The sequence below is a fragment of the Lonchura striata genome, chromosome 15 (assembly GCF_046129695.1).
Source record: "Lonchura striata isolate bLonStr1 chromosome 15, bLonStr1.mat, whole genome shotgun sequence".
Lineage (NCBI taxonomy): Eukaryota > Metazoa > Chordata > Aves > Passeriformes > Estrildidae > Lonchura > Lonchura striata.
In genome coordinates this window covers 16,424,458-16,450,334 of record NC_134617.1, presented here as the reverse complement: position 1 = coordinate 16,450,334, position 25,877 = coordinate 16,424,458, and the positions used below count along the sequence as shown (strand labels likewise).

The 25,877-nt window shown below is 59.9% G+C and overlaps 4 protein-coding genes across 6 annotated transcripts; 1 reads left to right on the top strand and 3 right to left on the bottom strand.

Moving 5' to 3' along the window:
* Positions 1 to 2,446: 2,446 nt before the first annotated feature.
* PAIP2 (poly(A) binding protein interacting protein 2) lies at positions 2,447 to 9,882 on the top strand. 3 transcript variants are annotated; one of them, XM_021543103.3, is made up of 4 exons: positions 2,447 to 2,557; positions 5,912 to 6,077; positions 8,256 to 8,435; positions 9,643 to 9,882. In XM_021543103.3, exons 2-4 carry the CDS (start codon positions 5,940 to 5,942, stop codon positions 9,706 to 9,708), a joined length of 384 nt encoding a protein of 127 aa, XP_021398778.1. In that variant the 5' UTR covers positions 2,447 to 2,557; positions 5,912 to 5,939; the 3' UTR covers positions 9,709 to 9,882. The 3 variants fall into 3 exon arrangements, with proteins under 3 accessions (XP_021398778.1, XP_021398780.1, XP_021398779.1); XM_021543105.3 differs by having other exon boundaries at positions 2,451 to 2,557; positions 5,918 to 6,077; XM_021543104.3 differs by lacking the exon at positions 2,447 to 2,557 and adding an exon at positions 2,847 to 2,924.
* A 3,199-nt stretch (positions 9,883 to 13,081) lies between these two features.
* On the bottom strand, positions 13,082 to 17,739 carry SLC23A1 (solute carrier family 23 member 1). The gene is given in 16 exon segments (XM_077786764.1): positions 13,082 to 13,379; positions 13,495 to 13,590; positions 13,732 to 13,875; positions 14,054 to 14,183; positions 14,257 to 14,362; positions 14,482 to 14,629; positions 14,799 to 14,955; positions 15,059 to 15,179; positions 15,741 to 15,922; positions 16,060 to 16,127; positions 16,204 to 16,292; positions 16,364 to 16,521; positions 16,611 to 16,715; positions 16,903 to 16,974; positions 17,443 to 17,576; positions 17,579 to 17,739. Coding segments are annotated over 16 exon segments (2,013 nt in total). The 5' UTR covers positions 17,634 to 17,739; the 3' UTR covers positions 13,082 to 13,131.
* Positions 17,740 to 17,786: 47 nt separating this feature from the next.
* Positions 17,787 to 19,076, bottom strand: MZB1 (marginal zone B and B1 cell specific protein). The gene is made up of 4 exons (XM_021543115.2): positions 18,802 to 19,076; positions 18,423 to 18,529; positions 18,148 to 18,252; positions 17,787 to 18,071 (listed from the first exon to the last, which is right to left on the bottom strand). Exons 1-4 carry the CDS (start codon positions 18,991 to 18,993, stop codon positions 17,897 to 17,899), a joined length of 579 nt encoding a protein of 192 aa, XP_021398790.2. The 5' UTR covers positions 18,994 to 19,076; the 3' UTR covers positions 17,787 to 17,896.
* Positions 19,077 to 19,994: 918 nt separating this feature from the next.
* PROB1 (proline rich basic protein 1) lies at positions 19,995 to 24,443 on the bottom strand. Its single transcript, XM_077786744.1, has one exon. The coding sequence runs from the start codon at positions 24,441 to 24,443 to the stop codon at positions 19,995 to 19,997; it is 4,449 nt and encodes a 1,482-aa protein (XP_077642870.1).
* Positions 24,444 to 25,877: the final 1,434 nt, after the last annotated feature.

The following is a 25,877-nucleotide window of genomic DNA, read 5'->3' as shown; positions in this document are numbered from 1 at the left end:
TTAACCAGTGTGTCTGCTGAACTCTTTATCCTGTGTCATGTCACCACACCAAAACTTGAGCTCTTTTTAAAATGCATGTTTTTAACACCTTTGCTTCAGCAGCTTGCTGCATAACTCTTCTTTCTCTTCCTTAAATCCTCTTGCATTTCCAAACAAATTAAAATATCACTTGATAAAACCCTGGTAGGTATATTCTGCTGACACTTTTATTTCTGGAGTTTTGGGGTGTTCTCATCAAAGCTGAAGCCACATCCCATTCATGCAGACAAAACAGACTGAGGCCCATTCTTCCAGCCTGAGGCTCCAGCACTGAGGATCTGGGACTTGGAAGGGGTTTGGCATGCAGGAGGCTGAGTGTTGATGAGGTTAAAATGTCTTTCGTTAAGCAGACACACCCAGCAGACACAGGACTTTGTGTTGTCTGCAAGTCAAGCCTCGAGAACTTGTTTTTCCAGCTGTGAAGTTGTGTTGCACCCTCACCCGAGGGGGTGCAGTCCCTCACACATCTTGAGCCACTTCCAGCGGGGCAGCAGGTTCTGTGAGCAGCCTGGAGAGGGGAGAAGTGCTGAGGAGCAGCTCCAGTGCAGGGTTTGTTGAAATAGCACATCCAAATTAAAAGTTTTGCTATGCAGTGACTCATTCCTGTACAGAGAGCAGTTACTGCTCTGTACACGACACTCATTAGTATGCAAAGTGATGTTTGGGTTTGTAGGAAATTAATTAAATGTCAGGCACTGATAGAACCTTAAAGCTTTGAGGCCCCTGAAAGAAATCGCAGGCAGCAGCAGCTCTGCACTTAGAGCAGAACTCAGAGATGGGCTTGGAGCCCCAGTTAGGTGGTGTTTGTCACTCACCTGTCACCGAGAGGCTGTTGTGAGTCCCTCTGCTGTGGCTGCAGACCAGGCACCCCTTCTCTCTGAGGGCAGCAGATAATTTATTTCAAAGGTCTTTTAAGTTTCCTTACAATGTGCATTTAAGATTCATGTATCAATATACTACATTCAATTTTTTAAAGTAGCCTTTAGCTAATAGCCGCGCTGCTCTTGTAACTTGTGTGAGTGCTGACCTGTGAACAGGTAAACGTGTACCTCGTGTTTGGTGTTTAAATATAAAGTATGCCCCGGTGTGAGTGATTGTAAGTGTAAGGATGCTTTTACACCTCAGAAGTTAAATCAAACCCATTGCTTTTGTGAAGTGTCTTCTGTTCCCATGCAGAGGTCAGGGAGAATAGAGCCCTTTGGGTAATTTCTGATGAAAAAGGTGCCAGAAAAAACTGATCATGAGGACAGATTCCAGACATGCACGCTGGTGTCGTCGGCTGCTTATTTGGGAATAACTGCACTGTGAAAGGTGAGGGAAATGCCAGAGCAGGAGGGTGTGTGAAATGTTGGGCTCTTTGTTTCAGGCACGAGTTTCGGCTGTGAGGAGTGAGCAGAAAGAGAAGCCTCTTGGAGATGAGAAAACTACATCCTGCTGGATTTTTAGAGTTGGAAATTGTGGAAATAAGAGTAGCAAGAGCATGGTGTTGTTTTTCTAAGGATGATGCTTGCAATATTTTTGTTTGATGGACTGTGGGGAAGCCCGTAGGCCCTGGGAACAAGTTGGTAATGGTAGCTGATGAAATTGCTATAAACTCACAGACACTTGGGCATTTCCAGACACTTATGCGCCACGTTTGTGTGGGGCAGCCGGCTCAAGGAGGATTTGTGGCTCCACAATTTGGCTGGTATCAGTGCCTCTGTGAGGCTGGGAATGAGGGCACAACGCGGCAGGAAGGGCATTCCCACCTTCCCCTGAGGAGAAGGGAGAAAAGCAAAAGAATAAAAATGGCTTTTTGAACCCATTTTGTAAATGGGGCTGAAGCCTTGGCACGTACTCGGAAAAGAGTCTAATCTGTCCCATTTCCTGATACAGAGCCTAAAATGCACGCGCCTGAGCAGAAACACCAGAGTTCGAGAACAGGAGTGCTGTTCCACCAGTGTTCCATTATCCCCTCCCGCAGTGAGGCGAGGGCCCTGCGCCTCCCGATCGGCTGCGGTCTCGAGGGAGGCTGGGGGAGCCGGGGGGCTGCCCGCTAACGGGGAATGTTCCCATCCCCTCGGAGAGCCCCGGGGCGCCCGGCGATCCCGCTGTGAGCCCCGGGGCCGTTCGGCCCCCGCCCCCTCGCCGCCGCTGCCACAAGATGGCGGCCGCCCTCCCGGACTGCGCTTCCCGGCGTGCCCCGCGCTGCCGCGCGAAATGGCCGCCAGGTACCGTGCGGGACTACAGTTCCCGGCATGCCGCGCGCCTGGAGCGTGGAGGGGAAAGACTACGCGTCCCGGCGTGCAGCGCGCCGCCCCCCCGCCGATGCTGCGGCCTGCTGCGCGCCTGCCGCCGCCGCTTCCGGGGGAGAGGGGGCGGGGCCCAGCGTTGGCGGAAGTGACGTCAGGTCCGGCGGTGTGTGGCGGAGCGGGGCGGGCCGGGCCGAGCGCGGACCGAGCGGAGCGGAGCGGGGCCGGTGGGTCCGGTGGGGTCCGGGCGGGTCACGGCGGAGCGGCGGCTCCTCTGCGCACCGCAGGTGAGAGGCGGAGAACGGCCCCGGGCGCGCACCGCCGGCCCCGCCGCGGGGGCTCGAGGGCGCCGCCCCCTCCCCTGAGGCGGCGCCGGGCCGCGGCCTCCACCCCCCGCGGCGGGGCCGCCCCTCGGTATTGTCTGCGGCGCCATCCGGGGCCTGCGGGGGCGGCGGGGGCCGAACAAAGCGGGGCCCGCGCGGGGCCCGGCTTACCGGCGCCCGGCTTACCGACAACAGCGGCTCGCGGCGGCGGCCCCGCTGCCACCCAGACGCGGCCCGCAGCGGCTCCGGCGGCCGCCGAGGGGCCCCGTCCGTGCCGGGGCGCCGCTCCCGCAACCCCCGCTGAGCCCCGCGCGGGAGGCGGCCGCGCTCGGTAACCTCCAGCGCGGCGCTCGCAGGCGTTCGTGGCTGATAGCGCCGGCGTCCCGCGGGGATTTGATTAAGAAATCTGTTTGTTGGGCGGGTGTAATTATTAGACGGTTATAATCAGCTCGGGTGATAAGAGCCGTGTGCTAATCTCGATAGATAAGGAGAAGCTGGGCCGGCGCTGTCGATTCGCAGGAGGAATCACCGGGTGATAAACAACTCACTGACTTCTGGCCGAGCTGCTCTAAAACGCCTTCCTTTAATCTTCATCTCTCACTAAAACTATGTTATTTTTAAGTACTTAAAGGAAATACCGTAATTTTTTTACTTAATTACTCTCTTTTTTTCTGTGGTGGGTGAGGACCTGTGGTTGCTGCATGGAATTAGGCCTGACCTCACCTCCGGAGAAGGCAGTGGATAATCTTCTTTCGTGACTGGGTTTTAAATGCAGACTCTTCAGTCACAAAGCTCTGAATTTTAATGATGGTCAAGGGCTCTTCATGGCTGTAACTGCAGCAAAATTCAGGGAAATGGGTGAATTAATGGGCCGTAGTGATGTTCTGAAATAACAATCTCCCCACTGCATACAGAAAACAACTCAGGCTTAACTGAAAGCCTGTTGTTACAGAATTTTTTATTTCTGACATCATTCCAAAGATACAAATCCTGATTTTTGTGTCATTTCCTTATGCACTTGCAGTGTGCTTGCTCCACCACCCCCACTCCACACCAAAATCCCAGAGGAACTTGGGTCAGAACCTCACAATGTGTCACCGTGGCAAAATTCTCTCTGTTTTCTGTTCCTTAGCACTGCCAACGTTACATTTCCTCTTCTAGAGTGAGGAGCTTTGAACTCCTCTGCTTCCCACCTACTCCCAGATGGAAAATGGGTTATTTTTATTCCTAGCAGCAGTGTAGCCTGGCACTGGGGCTTGTTTCCTGCAGCAACCTGCTTAGATTGGGACTTTTTGCAAGACTGAAGTGGCATTTGGCTCTTCCCCTCAGAATTCCCTGACTGAAAAGGTTGTACCAGTACTGGTGAAACGAGACTGAGCTTGTCCTCGCACGTGAGCACAGAAACCTGGTGTGTGTCTTCAGGTGGAGAAATGGGGAGGTTTATTTGTTCTGGAAGGTTTATTTGTTCTGTTGGAAGCTGCAAAAAATTAAATCAGGAGTGCTGTGAGTGAGGGATGGACCTGGGGCTTCCTCAGTGTTCCTGCAGGATAAGTGAGTGTGGTCATGCCCTGTGGAAAAGGCATGATTGGACTGAGGGCTTCATCAGATAAACTTCAAATATTGAGGCTGAGCTGGCTCCTTGAAGATCATCCCCATCATCCTTGGGCAGTGGTGGACAAAGCTGCTTTGGTCCCAGCTGGACTTCCTCCCCTGCTCCTAAAGCTGGAGCTCCTGTCTGGTGGGAACGCTTCAGAAATGGGAAAGCTGGCCTGTGATTCAACAAATTACCCCTCCAAGCTTTTACACAAACGAGTAGGGTTGGTTTGTTGGGTTTGGGTTGGTTTTTTAAATTATTTTTACTGTTCTGGACTTGTGTACAGTCACCTTTGTGTAGAAGCTGCCAGAGTTCCTCACTGGTGAGGCAGTTACTTTCAGGAAAACAATAATATCAAGACTAGCTCCACAAAAGATAAGGTGAAAACACATGCCAGTAAAAGGTGGTGAGGGGCCAGGCAGGGGAAGAAATTTGGTTTTTTAGGCTTTATTTCCTGTACTCCATCCCATGTGTTGGCTTGGGAACAACTGAAGTGGCTTAAAGCAATTTCAGGCTTGAATTGGGGTGTTAAAACACAAGGTCCTTTCCTGTTTTATGTAAATGTTGCCAGTAATCCTCAGCAAGTTTGTTTGAAAGAACATCAAAAAGAACCTGTTTTCCCTTGGTGGGATACGCAGTGGAATCTGCAGGCATCTGCTCCCTTCCCGGGGAGCTGCAGTGACTTCCGAGCTGGGCTTTGCCTTTGATTGAGAAACAAATCAAAGGATTTGTGGAACAGAGCAAGCCAGGCAGGTTTCTTCTTCTGTGTGCTTTTCTTAATTGGTCACACAGATGTGGCAGATTTTTAGCTGGTATTGTCAAGAGTTTTGAACCAAAACTTGCATTAATTCCCTAGATGACAGGACCAACTGGAATACAAAGAGAAAATGTGGGGTGCTGCCTGATAAGCCCTTGTACTCAGTAACAGCAAGACTGTATTTTGATGCCCTCCTCTCTGAAGAAGTCACTTTTTGATATGCAGACAATGAAGTTTTCTTAATAAAATAAAAATATTTTCACTGCTGCAACTTTCATTGTGAATTCTAACATGAGAAAAACATTCAAATTTTATTTGAGTCATGGATTTTTTGGTCAGGTTTTTTTTTTGTTTTGTTTTTTTAGGTTTTTTTTTTTAAAGACATTGCCTCATTTTGCATGCTGTTTAAAGAAAAGTGATACTACCAGTATTAGTATCCAACAAATACTGAGCTTTTCCAGTGTTGATCTGTGTATTTGGGCATGGTACAGAAGGGCAGCAATGTTGTGTCACCTCAGAGCACACAGATTTCCAGGTGACCCTGTGCAGGGTCAGTTCCTCGTGGTTTCTGCTCCCTGCAAGGTTTCCCAGCAGGAAAGGGCTGTGAAACCTGTCTCGTGCCATCACACACAACACTTAAAAGTGCTTTGGAAAACAAATTCTCCTTTTGAGTGTTTAAATATTTTCCTACTGGCAAGGTCGTGTGCTTCCTGTTTTTTCCTGTCACTTTTCATTGGCCGTGGTGCTTGGCTTCGGTGAGGTTCAGTTTGGGAAATGAATTTGTCCCTGGAATCCGCACACAATGGGAATGGTGCTTGTGATGCTGTTCCTTGTTGTGATCTCAGAGCTCTGCTGCAGTCAGGGCAGGGCTGCCTGGAGCCTCCAGAAGCGGGTGCAGCTGCATTCCCTTGGGCTGGCCTTGGGCAGGGAATGGGAATCTGCAGGTGTTAACTGCTGCCCTCCTCAGTTGCAGGTTTGGGATTGGAGTGGCAGCCATGAAGGACCCGAGTCGCAGCAGTACCAGCCCCAGCATCATCAGCGAGGATGTGATCATCAACGGGCACTCCCACGAGGATGACAACCCCTTTGCTGAGTACATGTGGATGGAGAACGAGGAGGAGTTTAACAGGCAGGCAAGTCATTCCCTGCTTGCAGTGGCCCATCTGTCCTGGGTCACTTCCCAGCTGAAGGGACAGAGCTGGGCTCCACCACTGACAGTCCTTTGGAGAGGAAGTACCAGATCGGCTCTCTGGACTAATCCCTTGCTCTGGCACTAAATGCTGATCTTCTGTAGTCCTGGTGGAAAGTACAGGAAGTGCAGCACATCCTAATGCATCCATAAATTGCCTGCTTCTGCAGGAGGGAGGGGAGAACTGAGAGTTGACACAAGTATGTGGCACTTGGGAAGGGCTGCCCTGGAGGCATTCGTGTGTGGACATGCTGAGTGCCCCGGTGCTGAGCTGGGGAATTCCAGGTGCACACCTGCCTTGGGAACAGCACTGGTGCTCCGCAGGGTGCTGGGTGACAGCTGCTCATTTTAATACTTGAGTCTTACAGCTCCCTTCTCAGGTGGAAAGGAAACCTTACCTTCCTCTGCCACCTTGCCTCTGTCACACTTTTCTCTCCTGCTCTGGAGACTGGGAACACCCTACCTCTTTCCACACCCCTTTCCCATTCCCAGCTTGCTCTGTGCTCTCCAGAGCTGCTGCCTGCTCCAGAAGCTGTGGCTGTGCTGGGTGCTGAACTACCATCATGGGATCCTCAGGGTGCCAGCAGCTCAGAGCTCATTCAGAGTCAGGTTTGCTCACAACACCTCCATTCTCTCTCCTCTCGTGGATTGGTTCCTGTTGGTGGTTTTTTCTCCCAGGAACTGTCCCACAGTTACCATACAGGGAGTGTAGTTCTCTGGGAAGGAGCCGAGTTGTGCCATGATTTTTCAGGCACAGATGCCATTGTCAGAGCAGAGGAAAGGTGGGAGTGTGGGGGTGAAGGGTCTTGTTCAGACAGACACACTTGGGGCAGCCTGGTTACCTGCTGCTGCAGACACAGCCCTCTGGGAGCCTCAGCGAGTTAAACTGGAGCTGGAAAATAAAAGCAGGCAGTCCTAATTTCCAGCTATTTGGAAAATTAAATGTTATTTAGTACTGCTGGGGCTGCCATGTAGGCACCTGTAGAGGTACAGACCTGTAACCAAGCCCCTGGAGCTGGGCAAGCCCTGTGAAACAGGAGCCTGTGGCCCTGTGCCCACAGCAGGAGGGAGGCAGTGCTTGCTGGAGGTGCCACCCAGACTGGAGTGCTGCTGGGGGAATCACTGAGTCAGCCTTCAGCACCCCTGGAGTGCCTGGGCGGTGGCTCGGAGCATGTGGGGATGAGTCCCTGTTCCTCAGAGCACCAGGTGAGCTCATGGGTGTGTTTGCCCCAAGGCCAAGGACCCAGATTGCACAGCAGTCCTGATAATCTGGTGTTAATGTTTTTAATTTGGTGTTTGTGGTAACTGAATTTCCACTCCAGGATTGAGGAGGTGTTTGATTTCAGAGTGAAGGGTAGATGGGAAAACTTGTTCCAGTTTCCACTGAGTGAACTTCTAAACCTGTCCTGAATCAGTTTTCCATTCCCTTGTGTCTGGGCAAGTCCTTCACACCAGCTTCTGTTTCCCTGCGTTCCTCTCCTCAATGCAGAACATGGAAAATTCGTAAGATGACCTTGCTCCAAAGCTTGTTTACTGAACAACCAAGGAAAACTGCTTTAATCTCTGCACTGTGTGTCAGTTCTGCCTGGGTTGGTTTGTCCTGCTCCCAGGACAGCAGGGCTGCATTCCTCCCAGCTGCTGGGATCAGGTGGGCTTCCCCAGGAGAGCACAGTGGGTGAGCACGCACTGGCAGTGAGGAGAGGCTGCTTGTTCCAGGTGACAGGCAGGGGTTATTTTTTCCCCAGGAGTCCCACAGGACACTTTCCTGGGGAGTGTTCCCTGGCTCTGTGTGTTGGCACAGCTCCCTTCCTCATACTTGCAGTGAGCTCAGTCCAGACTAGTTGGTACAGCTGAAATTTTTGCTTGGGACCTACATTTTCCTTCTCCTTTAGGTCATAACAAGCTGCAGACAAAACAGCTGGGGCTTGGGGGTTTTCCTGCCTCTTCCTTTCAGCTGCAGCCCAATCCCTTGGACAAAGCACTGATGTCCTTGCTGCGTGGACGTGGGGCTGGGGTGCTGCTGGACAGCTGGGGAGGTCAGCTGGGTGCACACACCTGGGAACAAGCCCCCCTCGAGCTCACAACAGATCCGTTGCTGAAGCAGTTTCTTCTCATTGCACAGATTGAAGAGGAGTTGTGGGAAGAAGAATTTATCGAGCGCTGTTTCCAGGAGATGCTGGAAGAGGAGGAGGAGCATGAATGGTTTATTCCAGCCCGTGATCTCCCACAAACAATGGATCAAATCCAGGACCAGTTCAATGACCTTGTTATCAGTGACAGCTCATCGCTGGAGGATCTGGTGGTAAGTTCAGCTTCTCATTCTATTTCTGAAGCTCAAGTCTTTGTGCAGGGCTGGGGTTTGCTGCTGCTTATTGTAAGAGAAAGTTATTTCCAGCAGGAAGGAGCCTGGTAAAGGCTGCCTGGCTGTGCAGGGTAGTTGGGAAGGAGGTGTCTTCATGGGATGAAGGCAGATGCCCAGTGACCTATTTGGTGGCTTTCTTCATACCCACGTGGAGCTTTTCCCATGGCACAACTCCAGGAGTGGGTGGGATGTTTTGAAAGAAGGACACTGAGTGGAGCCAGGGCTGGGAAAGGGTCACTGGGCATCTGCCAGCCACTTATACGTTGGGCAGGTCTGAGCCCTGTCCCAGGGTCCGGTTGGGATTGGGAGAACCACAGCAGATCCCTGGGGCAATTCTAGGGAAGGGGAAAGCAGCTAAACTGTAATTATTTCCCTGTTTTTGCCATGTGACTTCTGTGCAAAGCTCAACCCAGAGGAAAGGGCTGTGTGTGCTTATTTTCCCTCACAGAATTTCCCCCAGTTCCTCGTACAGAGCACAGACCCCACACCATCCTGTCACACAGCTGCTCTGAGATTCAGACCCTAACTTTACCAAGCTGAAGCAGCTGCAGGCAGCAGTTTCAGCCTCAGTGAAGATCAGAAAAGCCTAGTCCTCCATTTCTTTGTGATAAAGAGCTCCTTTTGAAGCTGCTGGTGCCGACCTCGAACTGCAGGGCCTGGAGCAGCAGCAGCTTGCCAAGGGACAGGACAGGGGAGTCACAGACAGAGACATGTAAAAAATCAATACAGTGCTCATACACAAGAAATTCCCAGAAGTGGCTGAAGTTCCTGGAACAAGTCACCTCTTGCTTAAATAAGCAAAATTTAAACACCTCATGGCATGTTTTAACAGCTCAACTTTAGAAAAGGCTATTTCAGCATGAGGGGAAGCTGCTGTGTTTGGTGCATGCCTGTGGTTTGCTGCTTATTCCCTGAGCCCTCATCCAGCTGGAACTTCAGGTGGTGCTAAGGAAGGTTGGATAACTCAGGGAGTAGCACAGTGGAACAGGCTTTTCTGGGGATCATAGACTGCTGCTAAGTATAAGAAGCCTATTGTATACCTGATTGTTACTCTAAATCCATAAACTTTTGCCTCTCATTGTCTTCAGCTTGAAAATGGAAGCTGAAAATAACTATTCACCTCAATTTCTGTTCTTCCCTTCCTCAGGTCAAGAGTAATCTGAATCCAAACGCAAAGGAGTTTGTTCCTGGGGTGAAGTACTTAAACATTTGAGTAGACTGGGCCCTCTTTTGGTGGATGTAGCACAATTTCCACACTGTGAAGCCAGTATTAGAAGATTTAATTGTAAAAGCTCTCTCTTCTTGTCACTGTGTTACACTTATGCATTGCCAAAGTTTTGTTAGTCTTGCATGCTCAATAAAAGTGCTGAGACTGTTATTAAGTAAATCTGTCAAAAGTTTAATGAAAACATAATTGGGCCCTGGCTCTGTGCGAAGGAGGCAGTGAGGTAAGAAGCACCAGTCAAGTTGAGACAAAGTACCACTTTAATAAAACCTTCTGCAGACTCTGACTTTTTAAACAGGACTTGGAATTTGCGGTGAATGGTCTGTTTTTAACTAAAGATGTGTTAACTGGTGCTAGCTTGCACCTGATAATGCCTTAACTTCCAAGTGAAAGTGAGGAGATCTGATTGTTATGCAAATTAGCTAACTTTCCTTTAAGGTATCAGTGTTGTTACTAATGTTAATTTCCCCCCTTACAAAACATCATGATCCTGGGAAGCAGCATGAGCTTAACCCAAACCTCACAGACCTGTACAGAGTCGTAGATCTCAGCTCCTGAACTAACATCCAGGCGATCGGGAGGAAGCAGTTCCCTGTCCTTTGCAGTGTGTGACCATGTTAGAAACCTTCCCTTCTCTGCTGTTCAGGGAGGTGTGAGATCCATCCCAGTTCCTGCCATCCCACACAGCACTGCCTATGGAACCCTTAGCATCCGACTTCCCCACAGCTGGATTTAACCAGGCAAACCCCAGCATTAGTGATTTGAGTGGTGCTTTTCCCTTGCTTTGTTTAATCATCACTACACAATAGTCTACAGCACAACAACTTTTTGGGATTTTTTTTTTGGTTTTTTGGTTGTTGGTTTTTTTTTTCTTTTAATAAAGCTAGAACAGTTTTGGCTTCTTAAACTTCATATTTGGGTAGGTTAAGCTGCCATACGTGTTCAGTGTGAATAGTGTTTAAGTTGAAAATATTGTAAAAAAATTATATTTTTTCAAAAATATTTAAAAAAATAAATAATAGTAGAAATGATGTGGTGGCTGTCTCATAACTGGGCATCTGGCACGGGAACTCACTTGGCAGCGTGTGCAACCGATGGCCCCGGATCCTGGCTGAAGCTGGACTCTTCATGGAATCACTGCTCTGGGTTGGAAGAGACTTCAGAGAGCCAGGCTGCTCAAAGCCCTGTCCAACCTGGCCTTGGACGCTTCCAGGGATGGGAATTTACTCCTCCCTCTCCATGCTCTCCCATCATTTTCCCAGGCTGTTCCCAGGCTGGCCCTGCTGGAAGCCCTGGGAGCAGCTGAGGGCTCTCAGAAGCTGCTGCCCGGTGCTTGGCACAGGAGCCCCAAACTGGAGTCGAGTGTGAGCTGCAACAGCTTCTCCAGCCCCATCCACTGTCATGGAATGACTATCCTGAGTTTGACCCACAAGGATCAAGCCCAGACCCTGCTCAGGACAGCCCAGCCTCGCTGTTAGTATCTCTTTTTAAACTCGGATCAAAGGAAGGGGCCCAGCTGGAGCTGCAGCCCTGCAGGATGGGCAGGGGCAGGCGGGGCCTTCCCGCAGGTATTGCCCTGCAGCAGAACCACCTCGCTGTGTCAGGAGAGCCTCTCCCTCCTGAGGGAGCTCAGCTGCACCAACCCCTTCTGCTGCTGTTCTGCAAAATGATAACGGAATTACCCCAGCTCCATGCTGGGCACTGCCTTCCCTTCCCATGCACAGAGCTGGTAAAACTCCAGGATTTCCACTGACCTGGGGAGAGTTTAGACTCGAGCTCCTAAATAAAAAGAAAGGTCAGCAAACAACACACAGCTGATTTCTACCTGCAGTGGGAGTTTCACCAGCGAGTCCTGCGTGGCTGCAGCTTGTCCACAGCATGGCCACTGTCACCTCGGCGTGGTGGCAGCTGAGTGCAGCAGCCAGGAGCCGGCGTGTGGAGCAACCAGCCTGGCCGTGCTGCTCTCCTGGAGCTGGGCTTATCCCTCTCCTGTATCCCTGGCCGTGCTGCTCTCCTGGAGCTGGGCTTATCCCTCTCCTGTATCCCTGGCCGTGCTGCTCTCCTGGAGCTGGGCTTATCCCTCTCCTGTATCCCTGGCCGTGCTGCTCTCCTGGAGCTGGGCTTATCCCTCTCCTGTATTCCGTAGCCCTGGGATGTTCACCGGGGAGGAGCTGCCGCTGCCCATGGCAACCCTGCTGGGTTTGGGGTGTGACTGCAGCAGCAGTGGTGGCACCCAGCACTCAGCAGCACTGGCACTGCCCCCAGGCTTCCTCTCAGTCCTGCTCCAGCCCCAGAGGCTGGGCTGGGGGACAAGGAAATGGGAGGGGACCCAGCTGGCCAGAGAGGTGTCATGGACTGACACCATGCTGGGCACCAGCGCCAGGACAGGAGGCAAGGAGGGGGCTCAGAGCCTGGCTGGTGCTCGTGGGAGGTGGGGACTGATTGTATTTGCATCCCTTGGGGTTTATTTTAAGTTGGGGTGGTTTTTTCCCCTCATCTTCACTTTTAACAGATTTTATCACTTCTCTCCCTGCTCAGGCTTGGGAGTGAGTGTGTGACGGTGCCACCTCGGGCTGTGACAGGGTTGTGCAATGTTGCCTCAGCTCAACTTTAGTGCTAAATCCAGGCCAAGGACTGGCCTGACCCTGCTGTGTTGGGGGTCAGCCACCTCTCTGCGTGCAGCTGAGAGCACCTCGGTGGCATGGGGCAGTGTCACCAGCACAGCCAGGACAGAGCCAGCGCTCCAGAACTCCCGAGGCAGGAAGGGTGTGCTGAGGGCTTGTGCTGAGCTGCCTCTCCCACGGCACCGGGTTCAGGCGGAGCCCACCTGGAAGAAATCCAGTGTGTCTCCGTGCCTGGCAGCCCAGGAGGAGCACGGTCAAAGGTGCTGACGCCTTTGCGGTGCACAAAGGACGAGGGAACGGTGCAGGAGGCAGCACAGACACCGGCGGGGCACGTGCACTTGCATATTTTATCATATTTAATGTATCGTCTTAAGTTAGGCATCCTAACGCTGGTTTGGACACTGCCCGACGCAGAGCCCGTGCCAGCTGCTGGGTCACCCTGCCGGAGCCGAGGGCACAGTGTGAAAATCCGTGTCCCCGGTGGGAGCTGCTGGCCCCGGGCTCTGGCTGGCTCCGATGCGGCTGACGGGCCCCAGCAAGCGCTGGACGAGCCTCGGCCAGCTAAAGCTCCGGGTGGAGCACGGCAGGGGCGGCGGTCCCCAGGCTGTACCCTGGAGCTCGGGGTGTCCCCCAAGAGCGGCGATGTGTTTCCCTAGCCCCGCGTTCGAGCCGAGCACCGCCAGCCTTGGCCTCGGCCTTGGTGGGCGCTGCCGAACCCCGACGGCCCCCGGGAGCTCGGCTCGGCTGCTCGGGCGCTGGGGCGGCACCTCCCGGGACCTCCCCCGGCTCAGACCTTGGTGCACACCGAGCCCCCGTCCGCGCCGTCCGGGCCCTCTGCGGCCGCCTTGCCGCTGCCCCGCGGCCGGGCCCTGAACCCGGTGAACACCGGGCAGACGGGCACGCTCCGGAGCCAGCGGCTCCTCCGCACCGCGCCCATGCCGAAGGGGAAGTCGTAGCTCCTCAGGCTGGCGCTGCTCGCGCTGTCCGAGTGCGCTCCTGCCTTCCACTGCACCAGCCCCCGTTCCTCCTGCGTCCCTGCGGGGTGTCCAGTGTCACCCCCGGCCCTGCCGTCCCCTCCGGCAGCTCTAAATCAACAGGAATCTGCCGCAGCCCCGCTGCTTCCCCTCCCCGGCCCGTGTGCTGCGGTTACCCGGGATGGTGTTGTCCAGCACGAAGGCGATGGTTCCCCCGACGAACATCTCCGTGGTCAGCAGCACCGTCAGGATCTGGTCCAGCTCGGGGACACCTGCGACAGCGTGGCATGGAGCCAGGGGTGCTGTGAGGAGCCGGATTTCCCCTCTGCTCCCCCGGCTGGGCGAACGCCGGGAGATCCGCCCTCCTCTCTCCCCAGACTCCCAGAACTGCGGCTCTTCCTGGCGGGCGGTACCTGTGTTAATGGCCCCGGGGTGGGAATCCAGGTAGTTCGGCAGCGTCAGCCCGAAAAACATTGCAAAGCCCAGCACGAAGAGGTTTCGGGAGGAGTTCATGTCGACGAACTGCAGGTTGGAGAGGCCGACGGCCGTGATCATTCCTGCCGGCAGAGACGCGGCGATGCAGGCGGAGGGGCCCGCGCTGGGCCGGGCATCGGGGGCCGCCCCGGCCGCGCTGGGGTGCGAGGAGCCCCCCAGACCAGCCCTGCACCCTTGGGCTCACCAACCCCCGCGGCTCCGGGGACGTGGCCCAGGGCTGCCTTTGGGGCAGGCAGTTACCGAATAAGGTGCAGAACATCCCGCCGAGCACGGGGTCGGGCAGGGAGGCGAAGAGCGCCGTGAATTTGCCGATGGTGCCCAGCAGGAGCATGATCCCGGCGCCGTACTGGATCACCCTCCTGCTCCCCACCTGCACAGAGACACCGGCAGGTGACGGTGCCTGCGCCCCCCGGCCGAGCCGGGAGCCTCCCCGACCCCGGTACCTTGGTGATGCCCAGGACGCCGATGTTTGGGCTGGAGGACGTGGAGCCATTGCCGGTTCCCAAGAGCCCCGCGATGATGCAGGAAATGCCCTCGGTGAAAATGCCCCTGGGGAGCAACACGGTCGGGCTGGTGCCCGTCCCACTCTCCGGCAGCATCCCTGACCGGTGTCCAGGGATGCCGCGGAGCGAGTGAGCTACCGTGGAGGGGGCAACAGCCGGCTGTACCTGTTAATGGCGTGCACAGGGGGCGGGGGCGCTCCTGCCAGCCGGGCACAGGAGTAGTAGTCCCCGATGGACTCGATGATGCCCGCCAGCGTGGCGCTGAACATGCCCAGCACGGCTGCTGAGGTCACCGTGGGCAGCCCCCACTGGCCTGCCCGGGGGCAGGGCAGGTCAGTGTTGGGGACAGCCCAGGAGTCCCCAGCCGCTGCTCACCGGTGCCACTTTGGGCCCCCCCGGCTGTTCCCCAGCCCCGGTGATGCTGCGCCAGGTCCCCACATCCCCCAGGGGTATCGGGGGACCCAGGACTGCCGGGCACTCACAGGGGTAGGGGACGCGGAACCAGGGTGCCACGGACAGGATCTCCCCGCGGGCGTCCGTCCTGGCCTTGTAGCCGTACTCCTCGGGCCGGCTGGGGAAGACTCCGGTGCGGGTCAGCACGTAGCAGGTCAGCCACACCAGCATGATGGCCAGGATGATCTGCGGGGCACACACCGGCACCCTCCCGCACCGCTCCCGAGCCCACGCGGGGGTGAACGGGGGAATTTGGGGCCGCCCCAGGACGCTCTCAGCCAGTCCCTACCGGGAACATCTTGAAGATCTGGATGCGGAGCAGGACAAAGCCGTGGCCCCGCCGGTAGCCGGGCAGGCAGATGGCGACCTGCCGCAGGTACTGGGCAAACAGGACAATCAGGAAGATGGTCCTGGGGAGAAAGACAGACGGGATCCCTCTGATGGCTCAGGTTTTGGCTTTTCTATTTTTCAGATTCTGTGCTGCTTTAGTGTGCAGTTCTGAGCTTCATATTATGGGATGGTGAGCTCTCTTCACAAACTAGGGAGATAAAAAAATTCCTTCTCTAGCTGGGGATGATGGACAAATGATCCAAATCTCAGGCCCAAGAGCACAAGCAACATGGGCTGAAGAGAGAAAAACAAGGAGGATGGGACTTTATATCCTGAAGCTGTAATTGGACAATTAACCCAAATATGCAAATGGACCATTACTTATAAAAGTGAGAGACCTTGTGACCGGTCGTCCATTCTGTGATCATTTTGGTTCATCTTGGGTGTAGCCCTGGCTGGGCTCTTCTGCTGCCCAAGGTGGATCCATTGATGCCTTTTAATAAACCCCTACTTTATTCTTTAACTGTGTCTGGTCTCTGTTCTAGGTCAGCCTTCACAAGGCATCACCTCGTGCCCCTGACATCCTCCTGCTCTGTGCTGTACAACCCTGCCCTCCTGTCCCCCGTGTCCCCATGCCATACAGCACAGAGATGCCCCAGTGGGAGCCAGCCCGGTCACCAGCCGCCTGGAAAACGGAGAGTCCGATGAGGGACACGGTGGGGGTGACGGTCAGCGGCCCGATGTAGCTGAGCAGGGCCCCGGGGAGCCCCAGCAGCCCGATGACCACTTCCACCAGGCTGGACACTATGATGGCCCCCTGGATCTGCAGGGCATGGAGAGGGTGTCAGCAGCCTGCCAGGGAGTCGGGGTGCACGGGGTGGTGGCAGGGTGGCGGCAGGGTGGCGGCAGGGTGGTGGCAGGGTGGCAGCAGGGTGGCAGCAGGGTGGCAGCAGGGTGTACCTCTCGCATGCGGGGCTGCCAGATGTGGGACGTGTTGAGCGGCAGTGACCAGTTGCCGTAGATCTGCTCTGGGGATGAAGGGCAGTGAGGTGGTGCCGGGGGGTGGGGAGCAGCCGGACACCCCCTGTACCCCCCTGCCCTCACCTTCAGGTGGGCATCGCCACTTCTCCAGGGCCAGGATGGACTTGGCGGGGACGAGGAAGGCCAGCGCGCTCGCCTGGAAGAGCGGCAGCCTGCGGGGACAGAGGGATGCCTGCGCCCGGGCCCGGGGCTGGGCAGGGGGCCCGCGGGGCCGCGGCTCTACCTGATGCCCACGGTGGTCTGGATGAGGGTGGTGATGCCCACGCAGGTGAAGATGGTGCCGATGAGGTAGCTGACGGTGAGCTGGTCCTTGCCCACGCACAGGCTCTCGGCCAGCAGGAAGGGGACGGCGATGGTGCCGCTGAAGCAGGTCAGGTAGTGCTGGGGGGTGAGGGGGGCTCAGTGGGGATGGGGGGTGCCCCACACTGTGGGGAATGGGGATTTGGGGTCTGACACTTTCCAGGCTGTACCTGGAAGCCGAGCAGGATGCAGAGGTACCAGGGGGGCACATCCTCGATCCTGTAGAGCATGTCCACCTCTGGCCGGGGGGGCCTGGTGCCCGTGCCAGGGTCCTGCTGTGGGGACACAGCTCAGCCTGTCTCACCCTGGGGCTGCGTGCAGGGATGGGCACCCCACCCTGCCCCATGGGAGCCCCTGTGCCCGCAGGGATGGGAGGGGTCCTGGCTGGCTGCCCTCCATCCGCAGGTGTGTCACAGATGGATTTGGGGTGCGGTGCTGCCCGCGGGGTGCCCCGGTACTCACCCTGCCCGCCGCAGGCAGCTCCTTCCCAGGGGTGTGCAGGGAGCCCGCGGGGGCCAGAGCCAAGTTCCCATTCTGGCGGTGGGGACGAGGCGGGAGCTGGGTCAGTGTGGACCCAGCTGTCCCACGGGACAGGGGCTGGGCTCTGCCCTGAGGGATGCAGGTGACACCGGGCCATGGCCCAGCGTGTTTCCTGTCAGTCCCACCCCGTGCCCGCTCTGACCCCCAGGAGGGGTCTGGGCTCCCAAACCCACCGATCCCTACGTGGTATTTTGTTCCTGGAAAGTCTGGAGGGGGATCCCCCCTGCAGGTGATGGGAAAGGTAGCACAGCCAGTCCCAGCCGCAGCATTCCAGCGTGTCCCCTTGGTCCCGCCATTCACCGCAGTCCCCAGGCTCACCCTGGCCCTTGCCAGCCCCAGCAGGGCATCCTGCCCCTGAGCTGGCCATCGCTGGGCTCAGTGTCCCTGGCCACCACCTCCCTCCCCACCGACCTGGGATGACACCGAGGAAGGGATGGGGACAGGGACGGCGCCTGCATTCACCTGGGGCTGAGCCAGGTCTCCTGAGCGGGTGCCCATCCTCCGACGCGTCCCCGGCGGCGCTGTCCCGGGGGGTTTTATGGCCGTGGGAAGGACTTTAGTCCCCGGCCGGGCGGTGGCGGCGGCAGCGGGAGGGCGGCCATTGGCTGGGGGTTGTGAAACCGGCGAGCGCAGCCCCGGCGCCGATCAGCCATTAACTCCTTTAATTGGAGCGGCACCCGCCCGAAGCAGCGGCGAGGTGAAACATTAGAGCCCGCGGGTTACAGAGTAATTCCCGGCTCGCCCGGACGGAGTCCGCGCTGCCGCTGGCACGGCCGGGCCGGGCGTCGAGCGACAGCGGCGACATCGGTGACGGGCGACACCGGGAAGGCGCCCACCTCCCGGCACGTGTCGGCTCCCGCCGGGGACGAAGTCGGCTCCGAAGGTCACCGGGGCATTAAGCATTAACCACGCCGGGCTACAGCTCGTTCTGCAGCGCCTTGCGGGGCTCCGGGCGCTCCTTGCGGCCGGCGCAGGGTCCCTTGTCCCCGTGGCACAGCAGCTGCCGCAGCGCGGCCGGGCCCCGCCGGTGCGCGCCGTAGATGAGCGCCTCGCCCCGCTCGCCCACGTAGCCGTGGCACAGCTTGGAGAGCCTGCGAGGAGCCGTGCTGGTCACCCGGCGGCGAGGGGACGGCGCCCGGCCCCCTGCACCGCCAATCCCCGGCTCACCTGCCCGGCCACGGTCCCCCCGACACCAGCACGCTCAGGGGCTGCTGCGTCCGCAGCCCCGGCCCCGACAGCCGCTTCTCGCCGTCCAGCTCCAGCACCCCGTAACTGCGGGGAGAGGGGGTTGGAGGCAAAATGGTCCCTGGGGACACCCCCGGGGCACTCTGTTCCCTGGGGTACCGCCGTCCTTGGGGACATTCTGACCCCTGGGGACTCGCCTGTAGCTGGGATCACCCTGATCCCCGGAGACACCCCCATCGCACGGACACCCTGCTCACCTCTCCCAGTCCTGTGAGCAGCTCCTCTCCAGCACTTCTATGTAGTCTGACTCCTTCAGAGCCTTCTTGCCCACCTTCCCTTCTGCCTTGCGCAGCTGCTCCTCAATCTGGGGTGAGAAAAGGCAGAATCCGGGCAGTGAGAGCGGCAGCCTGTCCGTGACCATGCTCCCGAGTGGGGCTGGGCTCTGCACCCCCTTCTGTGCGGCCCCGGCAGAGGAAGCACATCTGGGTCAGTGCGTCCATGAAGAGCCCTGAAAGGCTTTTTTAGGTGCTGATGGGGAATATCCATCAGGGCCGTGCCCCAGAGGAGCAGCAGCATCTCCCCAGGCAGAAGCCTCTCCACAGGAGTTCTTCGGGGTGCCGTGTCCCCGGTCCCCACCTGGAAGGCGATGGCGTGGCAGGCGTCACAGCGCAGGGATTCGGGCATGTGGGGCGAGAGCCGCTCCTCGGGGCTGAGCTGGGGCGCGGGGATGGAGCGGGACGGGGCGGTGGGGGGGTCCCCGCAGGCGTCCTCGGCCCCTGTCCCCCCCAGCAGGCTCAGCACCAGCCACGCTGCCAGCGCCGCCCGCATCCTGCCGCGCTCCGAAAGTGCGGGGCGGAGGCGTGGGGCGGCTATAAACCCCCCGGCCGGGCTATAAACCCCGGGGCGGGCTATAAACCCCCCGGGACTGGCGAGCGGCGCTGAGGAGCAGCCAGCACACACCTGCATCCGGCTGGGGCAGCCCGTCCGACCCGGGCGTCGCGGCAGGAAGGGGGCTGTGCGTGGGGTGTCCCCGACCGAGCGCCCCCTCTGCAGGAGGTTTTTGCTGTAACTCAATCCTGTAACTCAGCCTGATCCCTTCTCCCCAACCTCAGTCCTTCCTGGGATGGTGTGGATCTACAGGGGCTGGAGCTGGATGAGGATTTGGGGTTCAGATCTGGGATTTGGGGTTAAGGACTGGGGTTTGAGGCTCATTATTGTGGCTGGGGCTCACGGTTGCGGTCTGGCGCTGAGGGCTGGGGTTTGGGGTTTGGGGCTCACTGACGGCTGCAGAGTCCCCTCCTGCTCCTCGGGACTGGGATTTCTCTGGTGGACACTCCAAGACAGACAGAAGGACTGCAGGTTCCACGTGCCTCAGCCTCTCACCTCCCTTTGCAGACCACACAAGCACAGGATGAATAAGCAGATTTAAAGCTGTTTCAACATTTTTATTACTGTTTTGGGGTGTCTGTGCTTCAGCCGTGGCTGGGGGTGCTGGGGGTGGCCAGGTCATCACCCCACTGTGCGAACCAGCCTGGGTCATCCTTGGGATGGGACTGGCAGGACAGGGGGAAGCAGGGCCTCTCTGGTCCCTTTGCTGGCCGGGGCCCACACTCCATGTCCCCCTAGGGCTGCCAGGTGCTTACACCGGAAAATACCCTTTTTGACCCCGTTTCCATGAGAAGCCAGTGAAGTCCAACCGGTGCCCGTTACCCCTCGGCGCTCTGCCAGCTCAGCCGTGGCCGGGGAGGCTCTCCCGTGCCAGGGGTGATGCTGACTTCGGGCTAAGCCGGGCCAAGGGAAGGGACATCCATCCCCGCGGGGCTATCCCGTCACATCCGGAGCAGCGAGCCCTCGGGCGCGGCAGGGCTGGCGCGGGCCGGGGGCTGCTCGGGGCCGGGGCTGGCCCGCATGCCCGTGGGGATGTAGTACGGGCTCTCCAGGTAGCCGCAGTCAGCACCCCCGGCAGGGGACGGCCCCTCGCCCTTGGCAGCGGAGCCGGGGGTCCCGGGGTCGGCAGCCGGCAGCGAGGGGTGCGGCGGAGACGGGGCGGAGGGCGGCGGCGCCGGGAGCCCCGGGAAGCCGCCGTAGGGTGCGTAGGGTGGACCACAGACGCCCGGGGCCATGACCAGCGGGTTGAAAGGTGCCTGGTAGAGCCCGGTGTGCGATGCCACCGGTGGGACCAGCACCTCCAGGTACTGCCCGGTCTCGGGGTCGTAGAGCGTTTTCATCTGGGGCTGCCGCGGCGGCTCCACGTAGTAGCATTTCCCGCTGCTGGGATCCACGAGCATCCTCCGCTGGGCGGGCACGGCTGCGGAGAAGGGCTTGGGGGGGCTTTGCCTGCTCCTCCCACTCGGCGAGGGGCCATCGGTCCCCCTGAGGAAATGAGGAGCCTCCTCCTGGTGGGGCTGGGCTGGGGGCCCCACAGCAGCCGAGCCCTCGGGGGGTCGGGGCAGGGGGGGCTCAGGGCTGGGCTTGCTCCAGGGCACTTCCCCACCAGGAAGGGGGTAGGTACCTGTTCCCAGCGGAGCGCTGGCTGGGTGGGGGACAAAAGGGGATCCAAAGAAAGAGCTGGCCATGTTGGAGACTGATGGATGCCCAAGGGAAGTGGGGATTGGGTTGCTGACCAAGGGGGACCCAAAGGATGGGCTACACGGGTTGGGGATCAAGGGGTTCCCAAAGGATGCACTGGATGGACTGGGGACCAAGGAGGACCCAAAAGACATGCTGGATGGATTGTGCATCAGTGGGGACCCAAATGGTGCACTGGATGGACTGGGGACCAGGGGGTTCCCAAAGGATGCACTGGATGAATTGGGGACCAAAGGGGACCCAAATGGTGCACTGGATGGATTGGGGATCAAAGGGTTCCCAAAGGATGCACTGGATGGATTGGGGATCAAGGGGGACCCAAAGGACACGCTGGATGGATTGGGGACCAGGGGGTTTCCAAAGGATGCACTGGATGGATTGGGGACCAGGGGGTTCCCAAAGGACATGCTGGATGGATTGGGAACCAGGGGGTTCCCAAAGGATGTGCTGCACAGGTTGGGGACCAGAGGGGCCCTAAAAGACTTGTTGGAGTTGGAAACTAAGGGGGTCCCAAATGATGTGCTGGCCAGGCTGGAGGCTGATGGGAAGCCAAAGGATGAGCTGGTCACATTGGTGACCATGGAGGTCCCAAAAGAGGCACTGGCTGGGTTGGGGGCTGAGGGAGCCCCAAAAGCGGCGCTGGATGAGCTGGGGACAAAGTGGGTCCCAAAGGATGCGCTGCCTGGGTTGGGGACCGAGGACAGCTTTGGCATCAGCGTGGATTTGGGGGCTCTCTCGGGGATTGCCAAGTAGTTGGAGTTCTCTGCCGGGGCAGCAGGCGGGTAGGGCTCGGTAGCCGCCGGCCACTGCGGCGAGGGCTCCCAGGTCTCCCTCTGCTCCGGCAGCCGCCCGGGGAGGCCTTCGCCGCTGTCCCCGGCTCGGAGCGGGGCGGCGGGGCCGGTGCCACCGGCAGAGAGCCCGTTGCCCACCGACACCCGCCGGCCGCCGGGCTGCTGCTGCCTCCGCTCGCTGGCACCGGGCTCTGCCGCGCCCCTCGCCGCCGGCTCCGCAGGCCGCGGCCGGGCGCTGCTGCCGCCCGGGGCTCCGGCTCGGGGGTCCCGGCTGTCCCCGCTGCTGGGCCGCTGCCCCGGCGGCTCCGGCCCCTCGGCAGCGGGGAGAGCTCTGCCGCCGCCACGGCCGCGCACCTCCTTCCCCTCCGCGGGACTCGCGGGCGGCGGCGGCAGCAGAACGGTCTTCTCTGCCCGCAGCACCGCGCTGCCCGGGGCCGGGGAGCTCTCCGCGGCCGCGGGGCCCGGCCGGCCCAGCAGGACGTGCAGGTGGGTCTCCACGTGTGGCAGCCGCTCGGCCCGCGGCGGCAGCCGGAGCTCGCTCCGCTCCCGGCGCGGGGGCGATGCCGGCGGCTCCTCCGTGGGGGCCGCGCCCCTCCGCGTGGCCTGGACCCTCGTGATGTTGATGGGCGAGCTGTGCGGGGCCTTCGCGGGCCCCTCGGCGCACGCCGGGGCCGGCTCCCGGCCGGGGGCTGCCGGCACCTCCTCAGCCGCCGGCTCCGGCGCCGGCTCCCGGCGGACCGAGGTGCAGTGGATGACCAGAGGGGTGGCTGGCGGCGGCTCCCCGCTGCTCGCCGGTGCCGCGGTGCCGCGGGAGGCGCCGGCAGTCCCGAACTTGAGGCTGTAGCTGCTCTTCACCAGCTTGCGCACGTCCCGGGGCTGCGGGACGCGCCCCTTCCCCTTCTCCTCCGGCTTGGGGGGCGCGGCCGGCGGGGACCCCCGCGGTACCGGGACGGTGCCGGGGCTGGGCGGCCGGCGGGGCGCTGCTGGCGGTTTCTGTGGCTGGCTCTGCGGCAGCGTCCTCGCCTCCTGCGCCCGGGAGGAGGCGAAGGGGCGGCGCGGCGGGGTGGCGGGGAGCGCCCGGCTCTCGGCCTTGAATGGGAGGCCTTGGGAATGGATGGGGCCGATGGCTCGCTCCTTCAAGCTGGGCCACGGCCTCGGCGCCCTCGCAAACCGGGGGGCGACATCCAGCACCTTCCCCACCCCGGGCTGGGCTTCGAACAAGGCGCGGGCTCGCTGGTAGCAGATCCTCTCCGACGCGTGCTCCTCCGCGGCCGCGGGCAGCCAGCGGCCCTCCAGCACCTCCTGGTACTTCATCCTCTGGTTGAGCTCGTTGAAAGTCTTCCTCAGGTTGCAGACAGTCTCCCTCGTCTCCTCGCTGAGCACCACGCCTTTGGTGGGATGCGTGGTGGTGGCGGTGCTCCCCGCGGCCGCCGTGGCCACCGGCATCCCGCCGCTCCGCAGGTCCTCGGCCGAGAAGCTGCAGTCGGAGCGGGACAGCGAGCTGGACTTGCCCTCCAGACCATCCCCCAGCAGGTCGGTGCCGGCGGAAGACGGCCCCGAGGAGGTCGAGCTGCCCCGCAGCCCCTTCTGCTCCATCTTGATGCGCTGCTCGTACTGCATCTTCTTGGCCAGGACGTTTTTCACCAGGCTCGAGGCCGCCCTGGTCCTGTCGGTGCCGGCCTCCAGGGACGCCGCCTTCATGAACTGCTGGTAGTTGAGCCTGAAGTCCTCGCCGACGGCTCTGCCCTTGCTGGGGGGCTCCTTCCTGGCAGGGGGCTGGGGCGCTGGGCCATCCCCGCGGGGGCCAAAGCCCGTCTCCTTCCTCTCCTTCCTCTTCAGCAGGATCTGGCGTTTGGGCACCGTCCTCTTCTTGCCGTGTCCCTTCCTGGCCTCGCCGCTCTCCAGCTCCACGTCCACGCACTCGAACTGCTCCTTGCCCAGCAGCTCCCCGTCCACGCCGGCGGGGAAAGGCCAGCCCACCCGGCCGTGCAGAGCTGTCACCGCGCCCCGGGGCTCCCCGGCGCCCGCCGGCCACCGCCGCGGCCGCCCGCCGTCCTCCGACAGCGAATTGGAGAGGCTGGAGGAGGTGTGGGAGCTGCACATGTCGAGGCGAGCTCCGGGGAGCCCCGAGAGGCTGCGGAAAGCCCTGGCCGTCAGCGCCTGCACCTCGCCGTCCACCTCGTCCGAGTCGCTGGGAGCCCCGGCGAGCATCGCCCCGGGCTGCCGGGGCACGGCCGGCTCCCCGCCGGCGGCCGCGGCCGGCACGGGCTGCCGGTCCCCACCGAGGGGACCCATCCTGCCCCCCTGGCCCGGCGCTGGGCTATTCTTAGCCGCGCTGGACAGCTGAGCCCGCTGCGGGCGGGCGAGGGGGCCGGGCGGCGGGGCCGCGCCGGGGGCCCCCGCCGGAGCCCAGCGGCCCGGGGCAGCCCGGCCGGGCGATCCCTCCTCGTCCAGGAACTCCAGGCAGTCCTTGAAGGTCTCCGTGCCGTCCGAGCACAGGGCGGAGTGGTAGGAGGACACGGAGGAGCTCGACATGCTCTTGGTGAGGTCGTCGCGGGGCAGCCCCGGGAGGTGTCCGTCCTCCTCCTCCTCCTCCTCCGCGGAGCGCCGGTCGCCCCCGGCCGCGCGGGGACCCTCGGCCGCGGGGCCGGGCAGCTCGGCGGGGGACAGCAGGACCGGGTCCCTCTTCCCGCGGGGCATGGTGGCAGGGAGGAGCCCGGGGGCTTCAGGCGGTGCCGGGGAGCCCTGCTCGGGGCTGGGGCCGCTCTGCCGGGGCCGCTGGCTCGACCTTCTGGCTCCCTCGCCGTCCCGGCGGCTGGACCCGGCGGCGGCACAGGGCAAGCCCCGGATCACATGGACTCGGGCAGCGCCAGCCGGGGCAGCCGATGCCAAGCGCATTGCAGGGATGCCACCGCCGCCCCCAGCCTCGGGGACCTGCCGGGGGCCGCCGACTCATCCCTGCCCCTCATCCCGCCCTGCTCTCCCCAAACCGCAGGACAGGTCCCAGGGCATCCCATACAGCTCCCGGGTGTGTGACCCCATGGAACGGCCTGGGCTGCCCCGGAGCGGGGGAGACCTGCAGACCCCTCTGGGGATGTCCTATCCCTGGTGCTGAGGGCACGGCAGGATCTCGAGCTGCAGCTCTTTCCCCACCCTGGATCCCTTCCCAGTGCTGCTCCCGCCTCGCCACAGCAATGGTGTGCCCACGCTGGGCTTTCCCCTAAACTCACCCTACCCCAAGCAGGAGCTCCCCCACAGCCAATCCAAGCGGCCAGGAGCAAACTCAAGGCTTGGGATCAGCCCGGACATGGAGCACCCCTGGGATTCACAGGAGCTGACCAAAGGACTGCAACCATATGTCTTTTTTGGGGGCACCCCAAGCTAGTGGTGGGATGGCACGAGGGTCTCTGCAGCTTGCCCACCCCAAGTGCTGCTGCTGCAGCCCAGTCCCAGCTTTTGGGGGAATTTTTGCTATGAAACAGCAGCAGGTGCTCCCCAGCACTGCCAATCCCAGAGCAACCCGATGCCCACGTCCTCTGGGTTCATGCAGGAACTAAATTTAAACCTTGGCAAGGAGGAGAGGAAAACTTCCCGCAGAGCTGGGCTGGCACTTAACCCTTCACTGCTGAGCTGGGCTGGGCTTGCAGGTGGCATTTGTGCCCACAGGGATTGCAGGGGACCTGCCATGGGCAGTGCTCACTGGTGTGGTGGCCTTGTGCAAGAAGGAGTGTGTATGTGGGATTTCAAACCCCCAAATCCCTTTCTTCATGGTCAGGCACAGGCACAGACTGCCAGGGCAGTGCTGGAATTGCCATCCCTGGCCCTGGTTCTCCACAGAGCTCCAGGGGCCATCCCACCTCCCACTGCACTCCCAGTGGGTGTCGGGAAGCGGATGGACAGAGGGTGGACAGCGGATGGACACCATGGCCGGGTGTCCGGTGCTGCTCCCCTGCCACCCTCGCAGCCTCCGGTGGTGTTGTGTCACCTGTCACAGCTGTTGTCACTGTGACCATTGTGGTTTTATCAGGACCTGGGTGACCTGGGTCAGAGCAGCAGCAGCAGCAAGGTCTGTGCTGAGCACAAGTGTTGGAGTGAGGCAGGGGAAAGGCTGGGAGAGCTGGGGGTGCTCACCTGGAGAGGAGAAGCTCCAGGGAGCTCAGAGCCCCTGCCAGGGTCTAAAGGGGCTCCAGGAGAGCTGGAGAGGGACTGGGGACAAGGGATGAAGAGACGGGACACAGGGAATGGCTTCATACTGATACAGGGCAGAGTTAGGTGGGATATTGGGAATTAGGTATTGTCCCGTGGGAGGATGGGCAGGCCCTGGCACAGGGT